This window comes from Molothrus ater, chromosome 8 (genome assembly GCF_012460135.2).
Source record: "Molothrus ater isolate BHLD 08-10-18 breed brown headed cowbird chromosome 8, BPBGC_Mater_1.1, whole genome shotgun sequence".
Classification (NCBI taxonomy): Eukaryota; Metazoa; Chordata; class Aves; order Passeriformes; family Icteridae; genus Molothrus; species Molothrus ater.
Genome location: NC_050485.2, coordinates 18,014,879 through 18,037,380, shown reverse-complemented (window position 1 = coordinate 18,037,380; position 22,502 = coordinate 18,014,879). Strand labels below are relative to the sequence as shown.

Sequence of the window (22,502 nt, the reverse complement as noted above, 5' to 3'; positions counted from 1 at the left end):
TTTTTTCTTAGTTTTGTATGCCTTTTAAAATACGATCATGCATCAGCTCCAACTCATATATTCCATATATAAATAGATGGGTGGGTGGGGATAGATGGACAGATACAAACATAAAATCATGGCAATCACACATCACTGTTTACTGTACTGTTTAATTCCTCACAAATTATACCCCTGCTGGGAAACCCTCAGTTTTCCTTGGTTTTTATCTTACTCCTTGGCTACTTCAGATTTTGCTTGTTCTTTTTTCTGTTCTCTGGCAGCCTAAATGGACCATTTCAAGACGAGTTTCATATTCACAGAAAATTTCGCCTTTTATTAAAAAATAATTCAGAAAAAAAGAAAAAAAAGCAGAGATGATCAAAAAAAAACCTGATGCTGGTGGCAGGTTAGCCCAGGTTTCAGCTGTAATAGACAGGGTCTATCTCCAGCATTCAGCCTCGTGGAAACCTTTGGTTGGGGTGGAAAGTGCTCAGGGTAGAGCACTTCCAACATTAGCTGAAATCAAAGGTAAGAAGACTGAAGAAATGGAATTAGGTTTCAAGTGTCTATTCAAAGCATTCTTAATGAACTTGTGCTTACTCATTGATATTTCTTTCGTCTCTTGATCCAAAGATCAAGATTGGTTTTCTTTGGGTTTTTTTCACTGCTGTGCAAAGGAAGATTCTCTCTAACAGAGCTGACCGTATGCTTGTCAGAATTCATCTCCTCTTTTTTCACCTTCTTTATTATCAGGGTGATCTTTGAGCCCCAAATTCTGATACTCACCTTAAAGTCAATCATAAAGACCAGGTCAGGGAAGATGAATCATCGCAGTTGTTCTTTTCGGCAGTGAGTGCTACTTTTTGACCATTTGTCAAGGTCTTTGTTGCTGCTTGTCTGCAGTCAGAGGCTTCCTGTCACTACCTGCTGCAGCACTGAGGGCAGGCACGTCAGCTGGGCCCTGATTCCCACCAGCCACCCTTCCCCATCCCGCCTGGAGCTGCTGCTCAGCCCCCGCTGGAATCGCTCCCTGACAGCGCTGCAGCTGCTGTCCACACCAAAGCCCTGCAAACACCAAACAAACACTGCAAACACCAAACAGGGCAGTGTGTACACCTACACAAGCTACTGCAGTGGGGTAGCTTCTCATATAAGGACAATACACAAGCACATCAGTAAGAGGAATGATGTAAGAAATGGGCGAAAGGCAAACCAGAGGGAGGAGGTGGAAGTAAGAGAAGTTACCGAAGCAAAGAAAGAAGCTGCCAACTTCAGAACTCAACAGCAGCTTTGCTTGAGAATATGAAAGTTCCTTCTTTTACATGCAGTGAGGCAGTCTCATCCCCACGCAGAAGTCCAGTCCTGTTCCCCCTGAATTTCTTTTCCATATGGACAATGGGATGTAAGGCTTGGTTTCACAAGTGATCTTAAGAAGGTTAAGCTTGAGTGAATGAGGTTCAAGGCAAACAAAAAAATTCAAGCTTTTCCTCATTGGAAAGGGCTGTATAAAGGCAGAGATGCAACCTGTCTGTTGCAGTTCTTTGAACAGGGATATGGGGCAGGACAAGCATAAGAAAATGATACCTTATGTTCTGCACGTTCCAGTGAATGCTTATGTGTCTAAGGATGGTCAAAAAAAGAATTTTCAGTGAACAGGGCCTTGAAGAATAGATGGTGACCCCTGCTGCTGTTGCAGCACCCCATCTCACATTTAGCAAGATTTAGTCCCAGTGTTTTTGGATTTAACCTTCCCTTTTGTGGGGTATGGGAGGAAAGCTGAAAGGAGGATCACATCTAAGGATTGGGAGGTGGATGTTACTCTGAGGTGCCTGCTGCCATTGCTCCCAGGCCATGTGAAATGAAGAAACCATGAGTGGAGGCAGAGGAGAGCAGTTCTGCTAGCTTGAGTTAGTCTGGTCCTGGAGAGAAGAGAGCATTGGTGCACTGCAGCTGGGGGCTTGGAGCTGAACTGCTCCCCCAGGCTAAGAAACCTACCAGGGTGTGTAAAGAGCTCTGGCAAAGGTACCTTGGGACAGGGGCAGCAAAGCACTCCAGTCAGCTGCAGGGACCTGCAGCCCTTTTGATGGGGAGCAACAACCAAGCAAGTCTCAGTCCTTCTAGGCTCTTACATGTACTGTGCATGTGGACAGAGTTGCCATCACTTTTCCCACTCTTCAGGCTCTTTGGTTTCTGTACACTGGATGAGAGGCAAATTGAGCTGCCAACTTGCTTTGTGGATAAGGATGAAATCCAGTGCATCCTGTCCAGCATTCACAGCAAGGCTGCAGCAGGCAACTGAATTCAGGGTGCCCTGGTCATAGACTAATGCTAAAACAGTGGACTGTTCATCCCCAGAGTTAAGACTCCTGTTCCTGCCACATCTTTTGACACACTTGGGTTTGCAGACAGTTTTATTTTGTCTTTAGTCTGGAGATTAAAGTAGGTTTGAGCAAAAGGACTGGAATGTCTGCCCATGGCAATCCTGAGCTACACAGGATTTGTCTCTGAGGCTCAGTCCTGTTTATATGGGAGCTTGATTAAAGATGAGTGAGAAAGGGATGGATCTCCCATAGTGGCAGAGAAGAGGTGTGAATTCAGTAGCTGAATATGAACTTCATCCTGCTGTGAGAGGCGAAACTAAAATTCTGTCTGCAAGTGTTTCTGGGCAGGAAGCTTTGAAATTATTTTCTAAAACAATTCCTAAAGTCTAGTGTGTTTGAATTGATGGAGTGTTGTGTTTCCAATTCAAACCTGAAATCCATAATAGGATCCTGCTTTGTGTCTGAGCCCATAAAAGAAACAATCTGTGAATTTCAGGTAAAATTCTAGACTTCAAAGTTTCTTGTGACATTGTTTCCTTGGGCTGTTTATTTCTTTGTGGGTGTTTGAATTGGCTGTGTCTCATTCTTGTGACTACCAACACTGAAAAGCTGTTGAATGGCACAATATAGAGAGAGATGAGTCTGAACTCTGCCTTTTAGAAACCCCCAATTTTTCTGCTTGATGCCTCAAGGATGTAGTGGAAGGAACCAGCCAAGTGTACAAAGAAATATGAGTAAAATGTTCCTTAAAAGAAAAATGTTTACAGGTGGGTCTCCATGCTCTGCCACTGGATAGTCACATTATGCTAACATAAGCAATTCTGAAAGTGCTTATTTCTTATTTTTAAACTGGCCTTCATGTGTGGAGTTGCTTTCATTTGCTTGTACTTACATGTCTAGCACTACTGACTCTCCCACAGGCAGATTGTAGGGTCATGGCCTTGCTCCTATTTCAAGTTTCAGTGGGGAAAGCCAAACATGGAGTAACTATATGTAGTCTTTGGCAGAATCTCAGGTCTGGTGTGTACAAAAATCTGTTTTTCCCATCCAGTTTTTGCTATTTACAGACTCAAATAGAAGTATAAATGTTTTTATATTTTTCCCCTAAATGCTTGCATGAAAACTGTCTCTGAAGGTTTAGAAAGCAGCTGGCTGGTCCAAAGTAGCATCTTAGGGGAAGGGGACTTGTAGTCAGCTCCCTCTGGTACAGTAATTCCTGTACTGTAGAAGATGCTGATGCCAGTTTTGCAGAAGTCCAGTAAGCCATCATCCTCTGCTTTTTGTGCTTCTTATGGCAATCTTTGTATGGGTTAGTGCAGCTAATTCCACTGAATTTACAGTTTGTGATTAATTCTAAGACAAGGTTCTGGTCTCTTCTTGCCCTTCATGGCTTGGGTGGGCAAGATCTCAGCTGATCCCTTTAAACTTAAGAGCAAGATGTATTTTAATCTTGACCAAACTCAGTTGTTTGCTGGTGGTGGGACCCATACAGTAAATGTGTTTTGAGGCTGTTTAATTCCTTTGAAGAATGACGGCCTAGCTTGAGCTCTGGCCACCTATGTGCCAAACACCACATCCTAAAACCCATTTCTGATGTGTATTGAGGGCTGTGGAAAGCCCCTTTGAATTGTACCTCTTATGAAACATTTGATTATGGGAACGGGTGTGTCAGTAGGTGTGTCATTTGATTATGGGAAAGGGTGTGTCAGTAGGTCAGCTGGGTAAGGTGCAAGAATTAGACTTCACAACCTCTGCATTCACTATGAGGCTGAGTATGCTGCTAAAAAGATTTAGACAGTGACAGGAATTCTACAGGCTGCAGTTTCCTGCACAGGCAGTTTTGTATGCAGAGGATGAAGCATGTCATCCTTGCAGTGGAAGATGGTGGAACACTGATCTGTTCAGATGCCTGCACCTAGCCTTGAGCTAGAGAGCTGTTCTCTTATATACCTTAAGGAATATGAATAATTCAGTAAATCAAAAAATGGGAGACTGTCCAAGAGGATTTGGGTACATGTGGAGGAGGAAAAGCATCATGGCTTTTGTTTCTTAAGCTGCACAGCTAGTCCCTGGTGGCTGCTGTTTCTCCTCCTTACTGAAAGACTGCCTCAGTTTCCCAGTTTAGTGAATTGCTTCTCGGAGAACCACAAAATACTTCCCAATGCATCTCATTTTACCACTTCTGCTTTGCAAATCAATAAACGTTCCATGAGTCTGTCAAGGCAAGAAAACAATTAATAGCAAGAAAAAGTACTTCCTTGGCTTGCAGGCAGCTCCCAGCTTGCTTCTTTCCCCAGATTAGTGAGGATTTAAGAAGCACATGTTCTGCGTATGCTAAATCAGCTCTGCAGAAACCACAGCATACCATCATTCTGCTCTTATCTCTGAATTCCATAGGCAGGCAATCTCAGCTGCTCAGCACAGGCTGGCAGCTTCAGCTTGCCAGTAGGTGCTGAGAGCCATGTAAGCGTGGAAATGACAGTGACACAGAGCTCAGATGTTATCTCCACAGCAAAGCCAAAGGCAGTTTCCATGGTGATGGGGAAGCTCCAGGCTGCCGGGGATGCAGCTGCTGAATTGGACAGGATCAGTAGCCTTTTCATACAGAGGCTCTTCTAATAAAGCTTTTATGTGTTTGTGTGGCACTCACTAGGTTGTATCCAGCTCTGGAACATAAAATGAAGGGTGAGGGGAAGATTTAAATTGTTGGAGTGAGTGCTGACCTAAAAATGAAACAGGAAAAGCAGGGTCAAAATGTTTCGAGTATTGAAGTATCCACAAGGGAGAGTTTTTTGTGACAGCTTGAGTGAATTTGATATTCTGGTCAGTACTTTTCTGCACACCAACATTAATAGCTCCTAAAATTTTTACATCAAGTGGAAGAGTCAGAATCATATCCCCAGCTCTTAACTTTCTTCTAAATTGGATGCAAAATCAGAATGGGTCTCATTCTCTGTATTGAGACTATAAATCCCAGAGACTTGGGGAAAGTGGATGATCTTGTGACTTCTACATCTGAAGTATTTTAAAATATTTTACACTCCACTTGGTCTCACTTTTGGGTAAAAATCTCTCAATGCCTCAGCACAGGTATGTGGAATTAATTTCTTACTTTTCCTATAGAGTCTTACGGCCTGTGCTTTCACTTTTCTTATTGCTGAGACAACAGGTACAACATCTCCAGGTTTCCCACACTGGAAATGCATATTTTGCACTTCTGCTTTGATCTTCTATCAACCTGTGCTCTGTGGGTGCCACAGCACATCTGCAGGAATTGTCTGTAAAACTGCTCAGTTAAAATAGTAATTTAATTATTTTGACTGAGATTTTTGGTAGTGTTAAACTTCGGTTGCTCTCTTTTAAACAGGATGCTAAAAGAGATTTGTATTCTGTCTTCCAGGTGGTGCAGGGGACCGGGAAAAGATGCCTGTCAATCATGAGGCTTTCCTGCTCATGGCTAATTCCCAGAATGAAATGGAAGATTGGGTGAAAGCCATCCGACGGGTTATATGGGCTCCATTTGGTGGAGGTATTGCAAATAGCTCACATGCACATAAATTAAAACATTTGCCTCAAGGTAAAACATATTCTTGTGATACTAGGATATGTGTTACACTGTAAAATCATTGAGATGTCTAGATAAGCTCCTGATTGTCTGAAGTGTTTTGAAGCAAGGGATGGGGTTGATTTTTTTTTGTTTTGTTTTTGGTAGGGGATGGACAGGAATGAAAGGGGAGTGCACATCACAGTGTATAACTATCTCAGAAAGGGGTGGTGGTAACAAACATACTACTGTCAGTATTCAATTCTTTACAGCAAAATATTCAGTGGACCTCATGGGAATGAAGGACTCTGTCCAGTTATCTCAATTTTCTTCCATGAGGCAGATGCCCATCTTGAACATCCATGCAGCCAGAGACAGCAAAACTTTAATTAAGTTAATGTAGGGCCCAGTTGAGAAGGCAAAGCTTCCACTGGCTTCACTGGGGATGTAGCCTGAGGAAGAGGAGGGTCAGGCTGAGCGAACACCTGTAGGGTAATACAGCTGTTGACAATCCCTGTAGTTAAAATGAACAAAACATCCAGACTTTCGTTGTTGATATTATCCCACAATCTTTGAATTCTCAAGTCAGTAGACTAGGTAGGAGTTGTTTTTCTGTTTTTGCATAGAACAAGGACTCACAGATGATTTCTTCTGGGTTTGGTGTTGGTGACAGCAGCTGCTGGCCTGGTCCTGGACACTGTGCTTTGAAGTGGCTTGGGTACTACTGATGGAGTGCATGCAAACAGTGGTATCACAGGCAGACAGTGCTGTCAGCCTCTTGTGAGAGGTACAGATAAAAGAGTGACAGATAAGGGTTAGGTAATACAATTACTCCTGCTGAAATGAAGTTACTAGTTTTCCTGAATCTAGGGGGCAAAAAGTGACCTTGATGTACTAAGACCCAATGGTTGTTAGTAACTTTTGTCTTGGGTTTGGGGGTTTTTTTTTGTTTTGTTTTTTTTTCAAGTGACTCTTGAAATTTGGGTTCTCTGGGTAGCAGCACTTGGTTTGTCTGGAGGAGATAAAATTTCTACTGATGCAGTTCTTTCCAAGGTCCTTCTTTCACTTAGCAGAGAAGGTGTAGGTACAAAAGTTACCTTGTGTCTGATCTGAGGTTACGTGTGATGCCGTTGTGCTGAGGGCAGAAAAAGCCTTCTTTGCTAGTAGAAGACTGTGCTACCAGAATTTCTCCTCAAATATGAGGATGTGCTTCCTTTGCTTCCCTTCTGAATTCCAGTCCACAGTGAAGGGTCTTTTAGACTGAGGTCAGAGCAGATTCTCCACCACAATCTCAGACTCTCAGAGCTGGTATTTCTCTAGCTGTTTGTAGTTGATATTATGGTGTGTATTTTATAACTTTGCAATGTACATTCAAGAAATACTGTGAGGAAGAAGGAGACATTCAGTCATGACAAATGGTGCACTCTCTAGCAATAGCCATCTTTAGGGCATGATATTGTCAGCACTGCTGGTATCAGTGCAAATTTCCCTTCATGTTTTGTCCATCTCTTGAAGTAGTTTAAAAGCAAATATCTTCACATATTTAAATAATAAATAATTTTAAATCCTAATATTTTAAAAACAGAAACATGAGAATGACATAAAGGTAGTGATGGATTTCCTGGGTTTTTTTTTTGCTTGTTTCTTTATGGGACTAGTATTGTCCTGATTATTTCACTAATTTTCTTTACCTTTGAATTTCTCTGCAAAGCAGTCAAATAATATTTTTGTCTTTTCTTTAAATGAGGCAGATACTCTTACATTGATTCCAGGAACTGGAGCTTTATGAGGCATTAAAAAATATTAAATAATAAGAATGTGGAAGCAAGGCAGCACAGGGGAGATTAGCGCAGGGGGGAATACAGGAGCTTCTGTTTGTTGCTATTTTCACATCCTGCAGACTTGATGTGGTTCAGTGATCAAAGTCAGTAAAGGCTGCTTTGGCTGTTGGTGAGAGCCAGCTTAAGCACTGTAGAAGAGAAGCACTGGAGTTTGCAGAGTTTGCAGAGGAAAGAATTGCTATTGTGCATCTGTTTTTTCTGCAAGAGCAGATTCTTATGTTGTGGCCACTTCTCTGAGCTGGTCAAGTGCCAGCTACTGTCAGGAGGGGTCGTCTACCCCCCAGCAGCTGTGTCCCACCACGCTTCCTTCTGCTGACACTGGTGGTGTGAGTTGTGCCGTAGGAAACGACCTGGCAGGAAATAAAAGGTGGGGAGGGTGAGTTTGTAGGTAGATTGATTCCTTGGCCCTGCCAGGCATGCAGCTGCAGCACCAGTAATTCCACTGGGGAGACACGATGGCGTGGAGAGGGGCAGGCTGCTTCTTCTGCCTGCAACCCACACATAAATGGCTTAAAGAAACCACGGAGCTGCATCCTCAGTTTCTTTGCACTTCAGAAAGAATGTGTAGGAATGCCAGTGACTGGGAAACAGTAAAGATATTCAAACTGTCGTTCCCAAATGTTTTTTAGCCAGTTTGGGGAAATGATCAAACTTACACCTTCTTCGTCATAATCAGAGCAGGACAGTTTCTCTGAGTGAAGTTCCAGCTTAACTCAAATGTGGGAGGACAATAAACATAGCTGTCTCTGTTTTAATGGAATAATTTGAACTCTGCTTTGCCCCCACCACTAATTTGAAAGCTAAGTCTTATCTATCAACGCTTTTTAATATATTAAGCTAAAGGGAGGAGTTAAAAAGCAGGCTTTATTATTAATATGCAAATATCCAGCCCTGGAGAAGGTTGATATGGTGTAAAAATGAATTATGCCAAGATAAAAGGAGTGGCTTAACCACACTTTAATCTTTGCTGATGTATTGAAGAAACATAAATAAAAAAGGGTTGAGGGTACCTTCTTATGCTGATGAGGGCATATGAACTGTGCTTAAAGGTGAACAGCAAAGTCTTCTTAAAATAAAACAGAAAACTCCCCAAAGCAGCTGAGGTTCACAAATTACTGATAGAAGATGCAGTCAGGTTTAAAAGCCGTATGGAATGTGTTCTTTGAAATAAGCTTCAAATGTGGCCTTAAAATAAAATTGTAGAGTTCCTAAGTCTTTTGAAGTAGAGCTGTCTTGTTTATAAGGAAAATAATCTCTAACAAGTTTCCTTGAGTTTCAGGCTCCTGAGTTCTTGAGTCTAGTACATCTCATTTAGAGCAGAAGATTGTGTAAACTGAGATTTGAGAGTACTCCATACGTTTTGATTGTCATTAAGAAAGAAGTTTGTCACAGTGACTTGATAAAAGTGAGTTTTGGAGCAGATTCTGACAGAGGATGATTCAAACTGTTTTTTATGATCCTTCAAACCTCTGTGATTAATTTTGCTCCATGCTTGTACCACTAAAAGCTTATCTGGAGAGTCCCTCTGTATCCCACAGTCGTGCTGTTCAGTGAGTGCTCATTGATGTGAAGTGCAGGTAGCAGTGCCGCAGTGCTAAATCAAAGGGTTTGTGCCCATAGGCTTGGGTGAGAGTGACCTTGCTCCTGCTCTCCCAAGCTGGATTGGAAGTTTTTGATGTAGCTGGGGGAGAGAGGATGTCTTGGTCTGTATAAGTGTGGTGGGACTGTACTTCTAGTCTGAGGAGGTACAGCCACTGCAGAGAAGTTCCTTTCCGTGTGCCTTCCTCATTTCTGTCTTAGGTCATCTGTAAAGCAGAGTTTGTCTAGGACTGAATTTCTGGCCATGAGACACAAAACCTAAACTTTTTGGTGCCTGAGTTGAATGCCAGGTGGCATAATTCTCTCACAGCTCAGCACAAAACCAGCACAGCATGGGGACAGAATCATTCTGTGTTAATCGTGATTTATGTTTGTGTTTGTTTTCTTCTGTTTACATATTCTGTCTTGCCATGAGCAGTTCCTTGCTTCTCTGCCAGAAATACATGTCTCAGCCCCTTTCTTTCTCCATTACTTTATCCTAATTTCTCCTCCTCTTCATCCCAAGCTTTCATCAGTTACTTGTGATGGAGGGGAGGTGAAGCAGTTGGAAGGGATGTGTTTCCCCTTAGGCAAACATGAAGAGCTTTACCCTGTGACAAAGTAATTGTGTTGCCAGAGCTTCATGAATAGTTTTTCTATTCAGGAGGAATAGTCACTGTAAAACTGGTGGGGTCTGAAGAAATGTCCACTGAAGAAGTTGTTCTACTGTCATTTATTCCAGACACCTTTCCCATATAGATAAACCATGATCTGTGGATCCTTATTCTTCTGCCAGCAAATTTTGGGGTATTTTGGGAGCCAGGGCCCTGTGAAATTGTCTTGTATTAGGGGAGAGCTGAAAGATGTGGGACAAGGTGTCTGAGGTGTAATTTAATTCCTGGCTCCATGTCCTAATGGGTAATGGAAGATTAACCTTGCATAGGGCTAATTAGGGATCCTGCTTTTGATGAGTAAATATCTTTGAGATAACATCTGCATGAGAGCAAACATGACTGTTTTGAAGGGTCAGATACTGATATTACATGCATATCCACCAGGATGCCAAACTATTTAGGAGCTAGGGTACGACATTATGTTTTGGGAGTCTTGATTTTCATTTTTTCCACCTGTGAGATGGGAATTTTCCAGTAAGAGCAGCATAAACCTAGAGCCATGTCAGTGAATTTAAGATGCTAAAATACCTCTGAAGAGGTAACGAAGAGGAGGAGGGAATTGGCTTCTGGTATTTTCCCAATCTGAAGACAAAGATGTGATTTCTACTCCCTTGTTTGCAGGGTCCCACAGAGTGACAGTCTCAAGGAGGATTCCTGACTGGGTCAGGAGGAGCCCCTTCAGGAGGTGTCAGGGTGGGCTTCCCCTGGGCAGGCTCCCCCAGGTGTGTGGGGAGTGGCACTGGGTGTTTGTTGTGCCTGATACCTGCTGTTATCTCTGCACTGAGATAGCTGGCGCCTGATGCAGCTTATCAGTGTTTGCTCCTGCTGCTGTCTAATGCTGGGAGATGGGCCCAGCCAGGGGAAGAGGAAGAGAAGGATGATGGGGGTTATGGGGTCAGTATCTGCCCAGGACCAGGGGATGCCTGAGTCAGCTCAGATGTGAGGAGCTGCTGGGTTAGCCTTGCCCCCAGGCAAAAGTGTCACAAATGGTACACAAATGGTAGATATGGAAACTAAGATACAGTAACTAAAGTAAGCTGGGAGTGGATCTTGCTGCCAGAGCTGTTTACAACAAAAAATGTTTTAAGATCTGTTTCTGAGACCTGATTAAGTTCTTTTTTTTTTTTTTTTCTGATGTATCTCTGTCAGATATATCTGGGGCTTCTGTTACTGCTTTATGACCAACATATTTTACCATCATGTTACAGCCTTGAGGTAGGGAAACACAATTGTCCTCATTTTTTGTTAAGGAGGGATCTGAAATATTGAGCAATCAGATGACTTGCCTGAGGTGATAATGACTGTCTGTAGAAGAGCCACTCTGATGGCATCATTCTGCAAGGCTCATAGAAAGATTCCTCCCATGGACCTTGACTACAGGGATATGTTTGGAAGAATGCCATGGGGTATGATCCTGAAGAGAAGAGGGAACCAGGAGACCTTGACAACCAGGATTGTCAAGGGTTACATCCTTCAGTCTCAAGAATCCTCTTGCTTGTGCAGGAAACAGAGCAAAGGTGGCAGAGGTTTGCATGGTTGAACAAGATGCTTGTGACAAAGCTCATTAGCTAAAAAGGAAGCATAGGAGTGGAAGCAGGGACAGGTGACCTAAGAGGAGGAATACAGAGAAATTCCTGAGCATGCAGGAGTGGACTTAGGAAGGCTAAAGCAATGTGGAGTTGAATCTGGCAAGGGATGTGAAGGGCAGTGCTGGGGCCAGGACTGTTTAACAGCTTTGTTAATGACCTAGATAATGGGGCAGAGTACACCCTCAGCAAGCTTGCAGATGATATTGGGAGGACTGATTGGTGCATCAGATGATTGTGACATCATTTAGAGAGGTCCCAACAGGCTGAAGGAAGGAGGGAACAGGAACCTGATGAAGTTCAACAGAGAGTAATGCAATGTCCTGAAGCTGCAGATGATGAACGTAGGCAGCAGCACATATGGGGAGCTGACTGACGGGAAAGCATCTTTGCAGAGAAGAACTGGGATGCTCTTGAACAAGTTGAACATGAGCCAGCAATGCACCCTTGTGGCCAGCAAATTCCTGGGCTGCTTTAGGAGGAGCATTGCCAGCAGGTTCAGGGAGGTGAGCCTTCACCTCAGCACTAGTAATTCAACATCCTGTGTTCTTTGTCCAGTTCTTGTCTGCCTGGGACTAGAAGGCCATGGGATCATTGGAGTGAGTTGAGTGAGAGGTCACTAAAATGATTAAAGGATTGCTCAAGAAAATGCTAAGAGAAGCTGAGGAGGCTTGGATTGTTTAGCCTGAAGAAGAGAAGCGTCAGAGTGGTTCTTATCAAGGATGGTGTATAGTGTGTAAATATTTGATGGAAGAGTCTAAAATAGAATCAAAACTAAAGCATGTCAAGGTGTTCCTTACTGACTTTTAAAGACCTTACCTTTAGAAGTCAGATCCTGCTCCCCTGCTCCTTGCATGTGTTTCACCTCTAAAGCTGCTGGCCCAAGACTCTCAGTGATGGTCAGTGCTGGTGCCCAGGCTGGGCTGGGTTCTGAGTGGAGCCTGTGCTTGGTCATCCCAGAGCAGGAATGGATGTTCTTGGAGTGCTGTATCAGAGTTTATTGAAGGTTAGAGACTGGCTGAGGTATTTCTGATGAAGTTTGATTTGGATAAACATCTGTGTGTTTGGTGTTTATCCTGTCTGCATCTCAATGAATGACTATGCTTAGGTTATCAACCCTGGGATATGGGGAGGCTTGGGATATGGAAAAGCTTCAGGACATAAGAAAGCCATGTCTGGCTTTCTGAATGGATAAAAGTGCCTAATGTGCTAAATGTTGGCTGTGAATGTGGATCTCAGTCCCTGCCAGGTTCCAGGATGGCCAGAAATCCAGGTGAATAATTTTATTCCATACTAGAGGTTTCAGACTCCATGATCCTTTCATTTGAACCCACAGCTGGGATCCATCTCTACTGAGATAAGACACTGATAGCAACAATTACACTATGTCGTAACTGTTTTTTACTTACTAACACCCAGAAGTTTTGTAAAACTTTTCTGTGCAGTGGGGGCATCAACAAGCAGCACCACTTGAAAAAGGTGACCTGCTGACCGAGTGCTTTCTACAGACATAGCTTCAGACAATCATATAGAAGCTGTCTTTTAAACATAGAGAGACATATGGAAGAGTCAACAAGTAAAAAATTCTGTAAAACATGATCTTAGGATGTGGGGAGAAAGAAGTTGTCCAGGGCACATTGGTCCAGATCACTGCTTGATAAAAGGCATTTGTTGCTGCTCTTGCTGTTTTGTTCTCTAAATGCTCTTGCCTTTCTTTAGAGAGAAATAGAGCAATAAACACAGGGGGTTGGCTCTGGGTTCAGAATGCTGTGGCTAAGTGATGTTTAGGTCTGTTTATCATCTTTTCTCTGTGAGCACAGTTATAATCTCAGTTTGGAGCATAAACTGGTCAGCCCATCACTGGGTAATTTACAGTGCTGCTTAGTCAGTTCCTTTCCTGGCATATTTTAGAGAGATGGGAAGGCACATCACACAGGTTAAGAAGAATCTACTGTGGTAGAAAGGTGAGCATAGCTATTTGCAAATCTTTAACCCAGAGTGAATTGTTTTATCAGTCAGTAAACAGAAGCCTGTTTACCCTCAAAAGATTTAATTTCCCCAGTAAGGGTTGAGACCCCAGCACAGAGCTGGTGAGGGGTGTGGGGACATAATTTTGTTTAGGGAAGGATCTGACCAAAGTGCTTGAAGAGGGAGAAAATGGGAAAATTTCTGTACAGAAGATATTAGTGCTGAAGTTTTTCCTGCTGGGTTCAGCTCTATGACTGATCACCTCTAACCAGTTCACTGCCAGCTTTCAGCAGATAAAAGATGTTCAAGTGCCCAGGTTTACCTTGCCTGAAAAAGGAGTCTGCACAAGGTTCAACCTTCTTGTAAAGTAGGGAACTTCAGCTATGGCTCTAACTTTGATACTAGGCCCTTTGTGTACAAATAGAGCAATTTCCTAGATTTGAGTTCCCTCAGATCTGCTTGAGTGTACCTGTATATTAGCTAATCCTCTAATCCAGCATCTAAAAATACACACACCCCATGGGCACTTGCTAGAGCTGTGCAAGCCAAGAAGTTTGCTCACAGTCAGAGATGAGGAGAAATCCTCCGAGTTCATGCAGGTTCACCACTCCTGTCTGTTGCAACCAGACCCAAGATTGAATTTCACCTGAGTTAGATGCCAAGCCTGAAACATACCTGGATTTTCAGAGGTTGTGTGAGCTGTAGTGAGCTTTCCAGCCAGTCTCGAGGCTTGTAGTGATGTGTAAAGGCGGGATGCTTTCTTCTGTTCTGGTACCTGCGACAGAATAACTGCAGCAGTGCTAGCTCAGAAGAGCAGGGCTGGGGCTCTCTCTCTGCAATGACACTGGGAAAGAACACCTCCAGCTCCCCAGCAGCAAGTTCATGGGAGATGTAATGTCTGAACAATTTTATAAACCTAAGTTGTTTCTTAGAAAATGAGAGCTGCTAAATTTTTCTGCAGTTAAAAAACTTCATACCAGTGTGGGAAGAGGGAGTTCAGTCTCCATTACCCATTCTCTCCTTGGCATATGTGTATAGGGAGATCTCCAGGTGGAAGTTTTCATGATATATGTGGCAAATGTTTTGGATTATATTGCTACAATTGCAGTATCAAGTATACTTCTGGATCCTGCAGCCCCTGCAGTCCAGTGATTATGTGTGAACCTTGGATTTCAATTTTGACAAATGTGGTTAACAGAGAAAGCAGGATCCAAGTGTGATGTGTAAATTCAAAACACAGAAGAAAAATTATGTGTGTATATATATATATATATATAGTGATTTTCATTGCAGTCCTATAATATTCTGTAGTCTAAATCATTAATTTTAACCCCATGTTTTTAAAAGGTTTGAGAGCTTCATGTAAGAAGACAGGTGCTACTTGTGGAGTGTGTAGCACAGTGTTGCTGTCTCAGGACACCTATAGCTGCAGAGTTACCTTGTGCAGGGAACAGCACTGAAACAGCTCCCATTTTCTGCTTCACTTCTGATGCTTATCTGAGTGAGCATGTGCTCCAGATTTTTTTCTCACCGGAGAGCTGTGTTTGCTCTTTGGAGAAGAGTTTGCATCAGTTTCATCATCTCACAGCATTGTAAGTACTGCTGAAGTCTGATCCTGCTTCAGTCATGCTGTGTCCTTGGCCACAGAGAGGCTGTGAATTTCACAGATTAATTATACTTCGGGTATAACAATACCCATGTTAAACAGCACGACTTTCTATTTCATTGGATACCTCCTTGTTCCTGTGTTCTGGGAGATGGAAAACAGCAGTGGAGAAGTGAATGGAAGAACAAAAGTCTGCATTTGCTATCTCCTGTGCTTCCATCCCAAACACTGTATCCTAAGCTCCATAATGTTATTAGCAGATGTGGCACAATTTGAGGCGTTATTCCAGGAAACAGTGCCAGAAACTCTGGTGGCATCTCAGCTATTTAAAAGCAGACTTGTTGTGCTCACCAGTTAGCATTGTGGGTAGGCTCTCCCTAACCTGTAGCCTGCTGTGTTCACCACAGGAGAAGAGAGGATAATAAAAGGGTGAAGGATACTGAGGAGCTCATTTGTACCTTGATTTAAGGATTTCCATCACTTTCTAAATATTCTTTAGTGTCCTTTAAATAGTGTCTGGTGTATTGACTGGCCTTCTGGTGTCTAGTTGTGCAGAACCATGCTACTCAGGGTATACCTTAAATAGGTAGGGAATACCTTACTATCTTGCCAGTCATAGAATATTTGAGTTGGAAGGGACTCACTAGGATCATCAAAGTCCCAGCTTCTGGCCCTGCACACAACAGCTCTAAGAATCACACCATGTTCAAGAACTGATGCTTTTGATCCTGGTACTGCCTTTACTTATGGTGAGAAGCACTCTGTTCTTCAGAAGTGGGCAAGGGGTGGGCCACTAAGTTCAGGTGAATGTGCTCTATATAGTGACCACAGACCTTTTAACAACTGAAGCAGATGAACAGCTTCAGAAAGGGCTTTTTTGTTTGTTTGTTTGTTTTTTTCACCTGCAGAGGGAGAAGTTTTCTCTAACTTAGCTAATAGTGATAAAATTGCTCAAAAGCCTGGTGCAAGGGTTTTGCGTGGTGACTGCTGCAGATCTGCAGTCACATGAGTGCATTTTGTGAATGGAGTGGTGGCCTGACCTTTGTATAACTGCACAGGGCATTGCATGGTAAGCGTTTTTGTTAATGACAGGCTTCTTACCCTGAGAGCGAGAGCTGGGAGGGGTGAGTGTTTTCCTGCAAGCCAAGTGCCTGGGTATTTGTTCACATGTAGTGATTGTAGTCCCTTCCTCTACCAGTTATTCAAGTGAGCTATTAGTTCAGGCAACTTCTTTGTAAAGAGCTAAAGCAGAGGCAGTAAGCACCAAAAAACCCTGCACAGGTCAAGGAGTGTAGCTTTTCCTAAGCTTTGTTAGACTTTCCAGCCTGTCCCAGAGCTGTGGAGGTACTCTCAGAGCATGCTGAGGCTACTGTGGGGAAATGTTCCCCTCCAAAACTAGGTTTCTGCTTCTGTCGCTTTGAAAGCAGATGGGAGGCCAGACCAGGGCACCAGTTTGCCTGCAGCACAGTAATATTGCCTGTATCAGGAAGGATCCAAAGCGTGGCATGCAGACAGCAACTGTTGCTCAGCTTTTCCAGCTATCTGGAATAGATCTGACAAGCAATTAGAGCATGAATATATTACAGAGCCGATGGGGGATGCCTTTGTTAAAACTTGTGACCCATACTTAGCTGCTGTTTACATTGGCGGCTGCTTCGAGGGTGGGCAAGACCCTACCTGCCTGTCTTTCTCTCTCTCCTTCCCTGCGCGGAGCGAGCCGGGCAGCTCTGCAGCTCATTGGATATTTCAAATGCTTTCTGCACAAGTCATAATTAATGCCGAGTTGTGGAGCTAAGACCAGATGTGCTGCCGAGATTATCTCCCAGGGCAGATCGGCTGCTCTGTGCTCTGTAGCGCTGGGTGAATGGAAAGCTGCCAGTGCTGGGACTCAGAATGTGTCTGATGCCTGAAGTCAGGACTTTCTTTCTCTGCCGCTCCTGCTGTCTGACACTGCCTGGTTTCTGCTTGAAGCTCAGCGCCTGTCATGTAGCGGAGTGCTGCACAAGAACCAGAGGTATGAGATGATTTTCCAGAGTTTAGATTTGTTATGGTTTCCTTTTGCTAGAGGAAAAGCAGATATTTAAGTGTAGCCTTAGACAGAGGCTAAGAATCTAAAATAGGAGCTGACTTTACAAAGAGGGAAGGAGTGGGAAGGACACAGTCTATGGCCAAAAATACTACTGGATACCAAGCTAGCATGTGAAGATAGTTCTGGGGAGAGGTGTTTCTATTTCATATCTACAGAATATTTAAATGGATGTATGTAGATGAGAGCAATCACCTTCTAGTATATGGACTACTCTTTCTGGGAGCGGGGTCAGAAGACACCAAGTTGTACCACAGACTCATTTGTGTGACTCTAGGCAAGTTATGTTGTCAATTTTTCTTGATTCCTAGTTGTCTTTTGCCTCCTTGCTTTCCCCCCTATTCTTGCATTCAATTGTTTAGTTTTTCAGGACTATCTTTTTTAGTACACACGGCTCCTACCATGAAACTCCTTTTTCTGTTGCTGCTGCAGTAATTCACGTAGTCTGTGCTTGGGTGGGCTAGGGGAGAGGAAACAAGTTAAAGATTTGTGTGTGTTTTGTGCTGTGGAAACACATGCATTTCTGAATGTCTGCCCGTGATTTTTTCTCAGTGCTTTCAAGTGTGAGAGGGACAGATAAATGGGAACTTAAGAATGAAAGTGGGAAGGTAAAAGCAGGCACTTACCTGTGCAGGTGAGCACGTACACAATCTTTATATCCATAAACTGCCTGTCTGTGAGGCACCACATGCGTGCGCGGGTGTATGTGCTGCTGTGGAGCAGCACCCAGGTGTAAGCCTGATTATCTTCCCACACATCTTTTAACGTGTGTGGAATAAGCTGCACATAGAGCTGACGTAGGTGTGCCTGGACTTTTCACACTTTAAGCAGATGCGGAGTCCTTAGTCTTCTGTATGAAGAAAATCTACTCAAAAACTGACTTTATCTCTGTCTTTAGTTTATTTTGGTTGAACTCAGAGCCTATGATGAGGAAAAATCTAGCAGAGAGCATATATTTTCCTGCCCACTGCATGTCTGGACAGCATAGCTGAATGTATAGGCTTTGTATGCCTGGAGCTGGTGGGTGAGCTGTTCAGGCCAGGACAGAGAGCCTGTCTGTGTCTTAGTCAGTACATCATTCCTGGCTTGCTTTTTCCACAAAGAGTCACCTAAATCTTTAAAGAACAGAGGCAGCTTGTTGGAGTGGAGGAAAGAAATTCTGTAGCTCTGCTAGCTCATTTTTTTAGTATCTCTTGAATCTTTCTGAGATTAAGGATGTGGTTCCAGGCATGCTGGAGTTTTTTTCTGCTTTGAAATCAAACAAAAGGGCCTAGCTATAGATAAGGTTATGACAAGGAAAGTTAACCCTTAGGTTGCTAGTAAACTTTTGACTTTATTTCCAGCTTAACACTGTCTGGAGTGTGACTAGATGGCACTGGCTCCCCTTCTTTAGAATGAAGAAAAATACTTTAATGTCTTCCAGCAGGATCATCAAATGGAGTGAAGCGCTGCCAAGTTCAGTCTGAGCAGCAGGGCCCAGTGATTAAAAACAGGCCTGTGCCTTGAGGAGCAGGCAGTGAGGCTGTGTGTGACTGGCTCCACATTGCTTCTCCTTGCAAGGCAGGGCAGTCCCTGTCCAAACTGGAGATGCTGTCATATACTGGGAGTTTCAGGCACATTTAACTACATCACTTTTACAAGCTCTGAGACCTGACAGAAATGAGAGGAATGATACAGAGCCACAGAACACCAGTTCCTCAGTTTGCCCTGTGTGGCACTGGGAGACTGAAGTAGGCGTACCTGCTAAGTGTGTTGCCAGTGTGACTGAGAGGGTCCAAGTGATAATTCTCCCAAACTTCATCAAGCAGATGCCCAGATAGCCAGCCCAGAACTGTCAGCATCTCAGACTTCCTTTTGACAGAACATTTCTAGCCCCACTCCATAAATAGTTTTTAGATTGCTCTTTCTATGTATCTTTATATTATTTTTCTTTTCTAAGCCATGGACAAGTTCTGCAGCCACTGCACAGATGAGCAATTTCTCCAAGGCCAACTTTTCAGTCCCACTAACTGCAACTCTTGTGCTTTTTCTCTCTTAACACCAACCATAATGCTCTTACTGCCAAAAGACTCAGCCTGGGTGCAGTCCTCCTTCTGAGCAACATCTCTGGTGGCCCTTGCTTGTGGCTCAGCAAAAAAAAAGTGGGACAGAGAGAAAGAAAAAGCATGGAGCTGCAGTGTAACTGAAAAATGTAACAAAGGGAAAATCGCAGTTAGCAAAAGACTTATTTTGGGTGAATTATTTTGTCTCAGCAATGTTTGGTGATCCTTTCTAATGCTTCCCTGGAAAATTAGGGTTCAGTTTCAAGGGAGAATGAAAGGCATAGATCTGCAGCTGGAGTTGGGTCGGAGTGGGACTGCCAAACGTGGGTGGGAGGCAGCTGAGAGACAGCTGGGCTGCCAGAAGTCTTTCACCCCAGCAATGATGCGAGTCCTCTTCCCACCAAAAATTACCTATACAGACTGTGTGATCTCACTAGCACAGCCCTTCAGCAGACACTGTCACACAAGAAAAAGCCCCCATGCTTGTGCCAGCTCCTTTCCCTCATTCTGTGATAGGTAGATCAACTTCTTCCTCAGTCATGTTTGTTTCATGTCTGGTTTTTCTTGTTACTTATTTGTAATGGTCTGAAGGGAGGTGAAGAATACTGCAGTATAAGAATATTTCAATGCCTTTATTTCCTCCAAAGATTGTTGTTTTCATCAAGGAGGAAAGTGTTACTGACCTTAGTGTGTGAGGAGGAAAGATGGGATCCCCAGCATCTGGCTGTGCAGGAGACACCCACAGTGATGGTGAGACTGTGTTTGTGACGGGTCCATCTGCTGCTCCATCTTAGTCTCAAAGGAGATCACCCTTCTGTCTCTTAGCATCACATTCCTTAACCTCTGTGTTGGTGGTCTCTATTTGACTGTAGTTCTCTTGTCTCCAGAAGTCACTCACTGTAGATTGCACCTACAGAAAGCTCTTGCTGTTGTGATCCAAGTTGACTGTGAAGGCAAGGACTGATGCTGCCTGAAATGCATTAGAGATGTGGCTGATCACAGACCAGTCAAGGCTGGGGAAAAGGAGATTCTCTTCAGTGGAGATTATGCATATGCTTGTTCTGCCTGTGCTTGCTTATGTGTGTGTCTGACAATGCTTTTTGTCCTTGATCTAAGTTAAGTGTAGAATATCAGAACATAAGTTTATAGAAGAACACTGTACATGTGCTTTATGCCTGGGGAATGCAGAGCATTTGCCTCCTTCCCAGAGTTTTCTCTAGACAGACCCATTAGGAAACAGATTCAGGAAGTAGGGATTTGAGAAAAGAGGGCTGCTATTGCCCTGACACGTGCCACGTCCCAACCTCCCTGAATTTATTTGTCTTGCATCTGGAAAAGTGGACAACATACGTCATTTTAAGGAAATAGATATGCCCCATCATGACAGCAGGGATTACATGATGGGATTATAAAGCAATCTGTGCAAAACCAGAAAGAGATTCTCTTTCCTAGAAACTGACTTCAGAGGCACCCAACTCAGTGAAAACTCAGATTAGAAATAAGAACTAGTAAAACCTTTACTCTGCAATAAACCCAACACATACAGTGATAAAGATAAGTCACTCCCATGCTCCAGGGCATGCTCTCCTGCCAGGATGAGGGAATTTCCTTTGAGACTTTGCATGGCCCTCCAGCTTTGATACTGTAATGCAGTTGTGTAGGCTGTGGTGTAAGGAAAGTTTCTGTCTTCTGATGTATAACAAACAGGCAGGGAAAGGAAATTGGGCTTCAGGATTCTTCTTGCAGCTTTCATTCAGTGAGTTGAAACTGATAATGGGAGGTTTGTTTTACTGAGGATTCAGCAGGCTTGGACTGAATATAGAAAGCAGGTATGGTTTGACAGGGTGTCTCCTATGAAGAACAGTGATGGATAGTTAGGAAATGTCCTACCAGCAGTTACCAGCCTCTTATAAATGTAGCACTAAAAAAAAAAAGAGGAAGACATGGTCTCTAGTGGGGGAAGGTAAGTGGAGCCTTTAGAAATGAGCAGATTCCCTGGCCTGGTATGAGCACATATGTGCAAGTATTAAACACAGCTTCTGGCTATGGAGTGAGAAACAGTGTGACTCCAATATTGTGCGCTGCCTTTTTTTTTTTTTTTTCCAGACCTGCAGGTTTAACTGAGTGCTGAATGAATTATCTAAAGATCCTTGATATCTACAGAAAATTTCTTGGAGCTTTGAGAAATCCCTGAATAGAATTTCCTACCTGCTCTGGTCTGGTTTAATTTGAAGTTCTTGAGTAGATTCTGAAATTCTGGAAGTAGATTCTGGGATTCCCTCATTTACTGAATTCTTATTGCCAAAACATTATTAACTTGGATACTCTCTTCTCTTACTCCACCAAACATAGTAGGGTGCTAGAATTAGAGTTTCAGAACTCAACTCAGTGGCAGTCCTTTCAGATGGAGCAGTCTCCTAGTGGTGGGGATTGAACTAAGATCTCTGACTTACACAGCCTGAGCCCCTTCTGTCTTGCTGAAAAAATTGATACCAGAAAAGTGGCGTTCAGCAGCTGGTATTGGCCAGGAACTCCATACTCCCCAGAGAAACAGACAGTGCTTAATGATAAGTGTCTACAGTAGATCTGACTAAAGAATTAACCTAGGCCAGTCTGGTTTTACAGAATATGGTGCTTCTGATATTTTCAAGATGCAAGAGGTACAGCACACAATTTTTAGTAGGAAGGGCAATCTGTAGTCAAAGATGATTTTTACTGGTTTTTTTTTTCATTTTAAATTTTCATTCAGCAAGTTCAATGAAAGGAAAAGAAATAGAGTCTGCCAGGATGGTGGAAGATTCTCACAATATCCAGTTTTAATGCTGACAGCTGTACTCTGCTGTATTAGCAGTCCCTAGTTGGATTGCTGCCTGTTGGGCTGGCCAGCTGCAAACTAATGGAGGGCAGCTGTGGGACAGACTAAGCAGTGGGTGCATGCAGCAAGGACATGTGCCCCATAAAGTCAATGTAGCCTTTGTTTTGGTCTTCTTGGGATGGGAGCTGCAATGAAAGTATAAATACTTAATCTAAATCCAGCACAGCTGTGGAAAACCATAAACATAACCTTAAGCCTACCTTCCTTGTGTATGAGATACAAACCAGCTTAGGGCAGAGAGCAGTTTGAAGCACTGTCAAGCAGAAAAAAAATATTCATCATGTAATTCTTGTTTTTAAAAAATAGCTTTATTCTTCAGAGTCTGTTAGAAACTGGACCTTCAACAGGCTGCCCCCTCCATGTGAGAGCTTCCTTCCCTGTGTGCCCCAAGCAGGAGCT

The 22,502-nt window shown here is 43.3% G+C and overlaps 1 protein-coding gene across 4 annotated transcripts in view; it reads left to right on the top strand.

The window, feature by feature from the left end:
- Positions 1 to 22,502, top strand: part of ARHGAP22 (Rho GTPase activating protein 22) — a 122,271-nt gene that overhangs the window by 76,291 nt on the left and 23,478 nt on the right. For 2 of the 4 annotated variants that reach the window (XR_004980440.2, XM_036385456.2), the window contains exon 4: positions 5,704 to 5,880. Coding sequence is in view for 3 of the 4 variants with exons in the window: in XM_036385456.2 (XP_036241349.1) it covers positions 5,704 to 5,880 (177 nt within the window). In the remaining variant the exon portion in view is untranslated. Of the gene's footprint in view, positions 1 to 5,703; positions 5,881 to 19,925; positions 19,979 to 22,502 lie in introns of those variants that run through there. The other 2 variants (XM_036385457.2, XM_054515581.1) reach the window with 2 other exon arrangements.